Raw genomic sequence first — 9060 nt, forward strand, 5'->3', positions numbered from 1 at the left:
TAGAAAAGTACTGCTTAGATTTAGAGGAAAATTTTACAAGATTGTGGTGAGACCTACAATGCTTTATGGCGTAGAATGTTGGCCTTTAAAAGAGAAGCATAAAACTAAGTTAAATGTTGCTCAGATGAGAATGCTTAGGTGGATGAGTGGCTTGACACTTAAGATGAAATGCAAAACGAATGTATTCGTGAAAGAGTTGATTTAGCTCAGTGGTAGACTGAAATGAAAAACGAATGTATTCGTGAAAGAGTTGATTTAGCTCAGTGGTAGACAAGTTTAGAGAAAGTCGACTTAGATGGTTTGGTACATTAACATCGACAATCTGATGTTCCGATTAGATGACAGATGCTTTAGATTTGACTTCTGTTAAGGTAGAGGTAGACCTAAAAAGACTTGGGCTTGTTGTATACAAAATGATCTTGATTTATTAGAATTAAGTGAAAATACGACGCTCAATAGGACACAATGGAGAAAAAGGATTCATGTAGCATACCCCAATTAGTGGGATAAAGGCTTATTATTGTTGTTGTTGTAGTTTATTTAAAATTAATGATAAAACTTCTATCTTTTCCTTCAAACAACTTTTACTCCTGTAGTCCCACACAAGGTACTTAATCTTCCAAGTACCGAATCCTTTCAGTTTTCTATAGTTACTTTGAGATAAAATTTTGATATTGTCATGTAGCTGTGCACTCCAGTCTATTGTTGTAAAATTTTTGATTTGATTAAAAAGACAAGGAAAGGAGAGGAATTACCTGCCTAACATGACCGGTAAAAGCCAAGTTTAATATGAAAGTTTGATTCTGGTGGCCCTTAATAGGGAATTAGGGCCATGAAATGTTATGCATTGCTAATTCAACATGCTTTAAGCTTTGTGGCCACAGAATATTTTATTTCAGAAATGATCGAACATAGAACCACAAATGGAAACCATTGCTTATAAGCTTATGTAAGGGTTTCTTTTAACAATTTCTTTCCCTCTGCAGTTATCTTTCTTAATCTTATAACTAAAAAGTTCTCTTGTTATTTATAGAAAGAAGATTGCTTATAATTTTAACGTTTTTTGCTAACTCTTTTGTTCAAAACTGCTAATGCCAAATAATAGCATGTTCTTAGTTGTTTTAGTTTTTATTTTTTTATATTTTATTTATTTTTTGTTTTAGTTACTTGATCATGCATATTGAATCAAGAAAATGGGATTTCAGATGTTTGAAGAAATTCAAATGTTACACCTTGTGATTTCAAATGGGAATTTCAGATGTTTTATTAATTTTGAATGCTTTCTGACTTTAATGTTTACTTTGTTATTCATTTGTAGTGGGAAGATTAAAAGCCGTGGGGGTTCAGAAATCCCATTGCAATGCACTAAAATGTGTTGAACGTGGTAGTGGAGCTCTTGGAGTGCAAATGAATCTTTTTGACCGCCTAGCGAGAGTAATCAAGGTTAAATTCAGAACAAATGATTTAAATTTGTCATCTTCTGGAGTGCTTTCCGGTTTGCTTTCCCATTGTACATATATTGTGCATATATGCTAATACACTATAATGACATCTTTGTGTCTTCAGTCATATGCAAATGCAATCCTTAGTACTGTGGAGGATCCAGAAAAAATTTTGGATCAAGCAGTTCTTGAAATGAATGATGACTTGACAAAGATGCGCCAGGCGACAGCCCAGGTACTTCAGTTGAATGCATTAGCTTCAATACCCACTAGCTTATAGACAACGAATGCACTTGTATTTTTTCTTGATATAGTTTTCTTTAGAGAAATATCAAATAATGTTTGTATCCCCTATTAAACGTCATTTTTTTCCATTTTTCGCTCTTCAATGCTTATCTTTATACTTCTTGCGCTTTTACTATTGTTCAATGGCGATAACTGCTCTCGTCAGTGTGTGGGCTGCTTTTGCTATCACTTTTTAGTCTTCCACCCTTTTTCATTTTAGTTTAGAGCAGCATTAATAGTTGAAAACTAACAGGTTAATGCATTATAGTTGTAGTCTAGGGGCAGCTTAGGAATCTGTTGGTTGAGGCTTTTCCATTAATCATCTGGGAACAAATGTTTTTTGTCCTTTTTTTTTTTGGTTAAGAGTGCATACTTTTGTTTGTATATGAATTATGATTTATGCAATAAAGGATTATGGAAATTGAATTAGAGCTTTGTTATTGAATATGTGGATTCAGGGCATGTGGAAGAGAATAGTTTTGTAAACATTATAATTTTAACTGGAAGTTGAATGTTTAAGGATGAAACAAGCCATGTCAATGTCTTGAGAATGGGCTTATCATATCGAACAAATAATTATTTAAGATTAAGTCTCAAAATAGCACCCAGATTATTTGTATGTGGCTAATATAGTCCTAGAGTATCACAACTCTTCAATTTAGTTTAATGATTATGCAAAATCAAACCAAATTGATTCCTTATGTAGAATTGCGATACAAAATTGATTCTGTGTTACTCTTCAACCATAAAAAATTGATTTTGACGCAGTCTTTAAGGGACCATTTTGGATCAATGTTATATAGTTCAGGGAGTAAATTGGAGAAATATAATACACACATAGTTGGACTAATTTGGAGTTTACCCCGAATTATTTATCAGCCTTTAATTTGAGAAAATAAACAGGTAATTGAAGAAGTTGTGTTTCTGGCCTTTTTTTTAGTTATTATAAGGGCTCCAGTGTATCCACCATTAAAATCTAATCGTTTGTTTGTTAAAATTCATGTGATGATAAAATGTTTTTGTCAAGTGCAAGAAAAAATCATGAAATGTTAGTTTTCAAGCTTTTGCTCTTTCACCTCGTGCTTGCTTTTTCTTGAAACTTTTTGCTTTGATATGTTCAGTATACTTTGGAGGCTAGAGCGTTGTGTTATATCATAAGAAGAGTGGTTATAGGTGGAAAATTTTATAATTATCATGCCTGTGTTTGCTTCACCCTTTTGTGAGCATTTCCATAATGAGTTAGGAGAGGGAAAAAAGTATTATTTGGCTCTTTCTTTTTCTTGCATTTATATTGTGTACTGAGAAGCTTATAATATAAATGGTTTTTTTTTTAAATAAAATTTATTTATCCTTAAAATCAAGCTAATTTTATGTGGGCTGGCAAGGGACTGGTCAATAGAGTAGTTTTGCATTAATTGGTTTTGCCACTTTCTTAAAATAACTTTGTTTACATCACATTTCCATTTCTATTTGTGAATGGTCAATGATCAAATTTCTTTTCTACTTTTCTTCAATGTAAACAAGATGCTTTAATCTTGATGATGGGAATATTGTCCATATGTAAAGCTATTATGGTGTGCATCACTGATAAATAGAAAAGTATTTAAAATTTGTTAATGCTATTTGAAATTCCATAATATCTAATTTATACACCCTTATTATGTGCATCAATGACTTTGGGTCACAAACTTCTTAGTCTCTTGCCTTGTGTGACTCATCTAGCATTGTAAGGTTACCACAAACTTGTCCAGCGTTGCGGCCTCACGCAAAACGTCCAATTTTATGATTTTGCAGATCAAATCTTTCATCAATGCGATCTCACCCGCTCCTCTATAAGAAATCTTAATCGTTAGTGATATTCTATGATCCCTTTCTGAACACACATTTTTTTGTCAAAATTTATTTCTGTGAATCTAGTTGTTTTTGTCTTTCATCTTATTTTGGAATTTTTGTTCTTCATCCCTATCGAGTGCTTTCTTGTTTTTTTATTTTTGCCATGTTTGTGGGTAGTTTTTGATGTCGATGCTACTTTATGATGTTGGCATCTAATTTGCTCTTATTACCTCTAGCAGCTAAGGCAACCTTGGTTGCATCTTCTTTTTTTGCTCTCATTTGTATCAGATTATTTTTTCTTCTTGCCATGCTTGTTCTCGTGTTAACCACTGTTCGGGATCTTTTGCATTTCTTATTGTATCAGACTTTTTAATTCCCACTTCCTGTTACAAGTACTTCTCTAAGAGTTTTAATTCATCGCATAGTGCGGTTGGCTCCTCCTTCCCAAGTGGCCTTAACTTTTTCAAGGCTCTTTCTTTTATTTTCTCCCTGCCGGCTTTGACTTATTTTTCTCAATCCCTGTGTTCATTTGTAAATATTTTTTGTGGTTTGAATGTGATGTACATTTTGCCCTCTTAAATCAACAATTTTCTTTTCTTTTACTAGAACTCAGCAACTTAACAACATAAATTGTCTTTATCTTTTTAAGGCATTTACAACATAAACTGACTTTATCTTTTTAAGGCATTTTTTTCCCGTGAGAAGATTTCTAGGCTTGCTAGATATCTCACTTTCTCATTTATTGAAAAATTCTATATTGCTTATCCTAGCATGAAAATTTCACAAGTTCATGCTAGGTTTCTAGCTCGTAAGTGATTATTCCATAATGCTTTTTGATACTTGGTATATCACCATAGGTCTTCTTTAGAAGCATATTAAATCTGACTTTTCTCACAAAATTCATCTTATATCCATCTTATATCCATGGTCTCTTGATACGCATGTTAACTTGACTTTTCTCACAAAATTCATCTTATATCCATGGTCTCTTGATACGCATGTTAAAATGATCTCCCCCAACATTTTGATAGCACTGTACAATCGCCTCTCTCCAATTTGAATCTCATTTCTACGAATTTTTCTTCACTACATTAACTAATTAACCTTATTTTTGTTGGTTTTATATTTAGAAAGTTTTTAAAGGCGGATGCTATTATAGATCAATTTTTTTGGCCCACTAACACTGATTTAGGGTTTTTTCGACGATGGTGTTTGTTAGATGAAAATTCTTGGATGTTTGTAAAGAGGAAGAAGGATCAAAACAACCAGCAATTAAATGAAAATCATAACAAAATCAGGGATTAATTGCTGTTGGACGACAAGACGAAGAATTGAAGGAAGATGTGTGAGACAATGGGAGGTTTTAATTTCAAGTTGTTTCCACTAGCTATATTCTATTAAGATACAGATTCACAGTTGAAAGAAATGGCTATATCTCTTTAATTAGAGAGAAAAAAAGAGAACACTCCCAAAAATAACATAAACCAAACAGAAAGTACAGCCATAAATTTTAAATGAAATATTTATATTACCAAAGTAAAAATAGCCTTAATCATAGTGGTAGGTTATCAATTAACATATTTTGAAACTCATACAGTAGAGGTTTCACTATCTCTGGTATTAGACCCTCTTTCTCACTTCCCTCTAGTTTTACCAGTGCCTCTCTCATAGCCTATAGAAAAGAGTGTGCTATCTCTGGTATTAGGCCCTCTTTCTCACTTCCCTTTCTCACTTCCCTCTAGTTTCACCAGTGCCTCTCTCATAGCCTATAGAAAAGAGTGTGTGAGATCCCATTTCTTACAAGCACTCATCACAGTAGATTCATCCTATGATAGTAGTACAATGTACTTCTAGTTTTTGATAAATAGATGTGTATTCTTATGGCCATCATTAATTATGGCTCTATTATATTGCCACAACAAGCCATTCATAAGCGCGGAATCATGCTACATCTGATCTTGTCGTTTACTTTCATTGAAAAATTCTACTAGGAACCTTTTGTTGAGATTGATTATATTCACTTTAACGAAGTCATATAGTGTAGCTTAGAATGCCTCAAGGCAGTGAGACATAGCTTGCCCACTATTTGAGTAGATTCTACTAGGAACCTTTTGTTGAGATTGATCTTATTCACTTTAACGAAGTCAGATAATGTAGCTTAGAATGCCTCATGGCAGTGAGACATAGCTTGCCCACTATTTGAGTAGACATCACGTTTTCACAATTGCCTCTATTGATGATGTGGTTGCACCCCTCCGTCACTGTACAACGAGTAAGGATTATTATGCCTAAGCCATTGCCACTCTCTCTTGGGTTCGATTTGGAGAACTCATCGAACCATAAGTATTGGGAAACTAATACTTCCCTTCATTTTTCACCTCTCTATTGTTTTCTACTATTTGCTTTTTTAACTGCTCTTTGCTAAAAAAATGTTCTCCCATATGAACAACTAGAGACAACATGTCTATAATCATGATACTTGAAACACCTAGTTGGGAAAGTGTTTGGGGTGCTTTCCTTGTCATTCTTTTCTCCTCCCTATTGTATTATTTTCTCTATCTTCAATGCTAAGGTTTGCACATCAATCAAAAAAATATTATTTTAACTACACCACTTTACCAAAAGATAGTTTTAGTCATCCAAGGTATTATACTATTGTGTGCTCCTCCAACTTCATCAATGCACATTTTAGCTTCATTTGTAAATTCAACCATATTCTCTTCTATTGATAAATCTATTTGTTGCAAATTATGAATCCTCAAAAAGATATCTTGCTGATAGTGCATAGGAAGATTTTTCCACTACATCTCTCTTTTTCATCTTAAATCATATGGTGACCTTGTTCTTCCCTTCATGCTGACGATTTCACTTCAAATTCTCCCACAATAAGGAAACACTTTTCTTGAGTATAATAGCACCAATTTAATTGATTTTTAAGTGGAATATCTTTGTACTCAAAGATTTGTTTCACTGTCAAGAGCCATTCAATAAGCTCCTTCTCCTATACTCAATGTCGAATTGACGAGACATTGGCTATTCATAACTTAAGGCCTCTTGGTGTAGGGGTTTTCTTCCTCTTCTCCTACCGGTTGGTCGCCGTTATGGCTTTGGATGACCTGATCATATTTCCTTCTCAGAAAATGAATGAGTTTTTGCTGTAATTAAAAGATTCCTTGCTGCATATCCTCATGGTAAGCTTCTGAACTCTATTTTGTGGATTTTTCCTTTGCGGCATAGTGGTTTGTTCCTCCTTAAGATTTTGTGCTAGGGTAGGTCTTGGAATTTAGGGCATTTCGAAATCAAAAGCTTAGCTTGTAGGGTTGTAGAGGCGATTTTGGTGGAGGAAGAAGGATTTTAGATGTGAACTTGGATGTGAATGTACAAGGGATTGGATTTTTGAAAATCTAGGATTTAAGTGGTTTTCATACCAACTTATACTAAATAAGGATTTTCCAGACAATTGTTTTGGTTACATGAAGATCCAGGGATGTTTGTAAATAAAAAGAAGGATCAAAATAGCTTAAAAATTGATTGCAGTTGGAATGAAATTTGGGGTTGGCTGCTGTTGGATGGTAGCCAGAAGAAAAATTGAAGGCTGGTGGCTAGAAAAATGGGAGGTTTGATGTTGAGGTGATTCCATCATCTGTGCTCTATCAAGATATAGATTCATCACTCAAAAGAGATGGCCAGAGCTCTTTGAGAAGAGATAAAAACAGTGAACAGCCTCCAAAATATCATAAATTAAAGTAGAAGCCCAACCATTGGTTTTAATAAATTATTTCCATGTCTTAAACCAGCTAGGTTTACTTGGTTTACCCAGGTAGGGGCTAGCTAGAGTTTTTGTGGCATTTAATCTTGCCCTTTTCCATAAAGTGTGGATTTGGTGTTTCGTTTGGATATTGGCCTTAGGTGTAATTTGAAAATATTCATTCTTTCTTCTCATTATGTCCTATCTTTGGTCATAATATCTTTGAATATTTCAAGGCTCATCCTCGAGCCAAGAAATTCTAGTCACATGATCATCCTTCTGAGAAATTTCAAAAGCATGACTGTTCTCCTAATGCTCATAATGTTCCTCTTGCACCATTGTTGGAAGAACCGTCATCATCTGTTTAGGTCTGTTTTCAAAGCCTAAAGACATAATCATACTTTATTCTTGATTTCTTTAAGCTCCCTTGGTGTTGGTAATTTCATCAACTGCTCGCATTATCATAGATAAAGGTTTGCAAATTCTTGAAATACCTCAACTTTATCTTTTTGTGAACAAAATGATGATTGTTTATTGTAAAAAGTTTCTTATTTCGATTGGAGTGAGAGATTTTGTGTTTCTTATTTAAGAAGGGTTGGATATTCAAAAAAAATCTCTCTACCTTCTTTTTCACTAGTTCATTGTAGATAATCCAAATAAATATTTTGTATATTGTATCATGCTGTTTCATTTTTCTCTCTGCTTTGACATTTTTTTTGTAATGACTCGTGCACTCATATCATTATCTAACTTATTCTTTAGAAAAGAAAAGTAAATTGGTTTTAAATCTATTAGTGAATGAAAAACTTTTGCATAGCGACTTTTGTTTCGGAGATCTTTTTTTTCCGTATTTTATTATTTAGTTTCTTACTGAAGGTTTTAGCCTCTCAAAAAAGGATGGAGAATAAGTATAAAGCTGCTCAACAAGCTTCTGATGATTGGTAATATTTCTCATCACATATGATGTTTATCTTTAACCAAATAAATATCTTCATCATGCAAAGAGTTACGTTTTTTTCTTTTCTTTAGGTATCGGAGGGCTCAACTTGCTCTAGAGAAAGGAGATGAAAATCTTGCTCGGGAGGCCCTCAAACGAAGAAAGTCCTATGCTGTAGGTATTTCTTGTAAATTCTATCATTGAAATCGTCTTCTATACTTATTGTGATGTAAATTTTTATATGCATAATATTAGTATTGAAATGTTCAACAATTTTCTATTGACACATGATCCAACAAATCATGCTATTTTGGTATGTTATTATATACTATCGTTTGCTATCAATTAAATTTTTTTCCCTTGAGTGTTTAAAACCCAATGGATAGTTAACTAGTATCTTTCTATTATGTGAACCTTTTGTGTTTATGAAATTTAATTACATAAATCGTTATGATAGATAGCTCAGAAATTGACAAAATATGTTAAGTTCAAGCACTTATAACGAATCTTGTGATATGGCTAGATGCAACACACATAATTTTCTTCTAATAATTAAATATAATCTAAATATAAGTTGTATAAGAAATGTATGGGTGGATGTAACTCTCCTGTGTGTTTTTTGAAGGACATGTGGAATATCACATGGGCTTGAGGCCAGTTAATATCATAGGTATTCATTGTGATATTTTTCTTTTTCTTTTTGCATTCTTCAACGTTACCGACTAAAATGTATCAAAGAAAATAAAAATTGATATCATTATTTTAACGGTAAGACCTTTATTTGCTTATTTCATATATTGCATAGACATTCTCTT

General features: G+C 33.2%; 1 protein-coding gene across 1 annotated transcript in view; it reads left to right on the forward strand.

Annotated features, from left to right (window-relative positions):
* Positions 1–9060, forward strand: part of LOC110038822 (probable membrane-associated 30 kDa protein, chloroplastic) — a 44207-nt gene that overhangs the window by 6629 nt on the left and 28518 nt on the right. Inside the window, exons 2-5 of the mRNA XM_020743733.1 lie at positions 1319–1443; positions 1567–1677; positions 8185–8249; positions 8338–8419. Coding sequence (XP_020599392.1) covers positions 1319–1443; positions 1567–1677; positions 8185–8249; positions 8338–8419 — 383 coding nt within the window. The remainder of the gene's footprint in view (positions 1–1318; positions 1444–1566; positions 1678–8184; positions 8250–8337; positions 8420–9060) is intronic.

Source organism: Phalaenopsis equestris, unplaced genomic scaffold (assembly GCF_001263595.1).
Source record: "Phalaenopsis equestris unplaced genomic scaffold, ASM126359v1 Scaffold234043, whole genome shotgun sequence".
In the NCBI taxonomy this organism is placed as follows: Eukaryota; Viridiplantae; Streptophyta; class Magnoliopsida; order Asparagales; family Orchidaceae; genus Phalaenopsis; species Phalaenopsis equestris.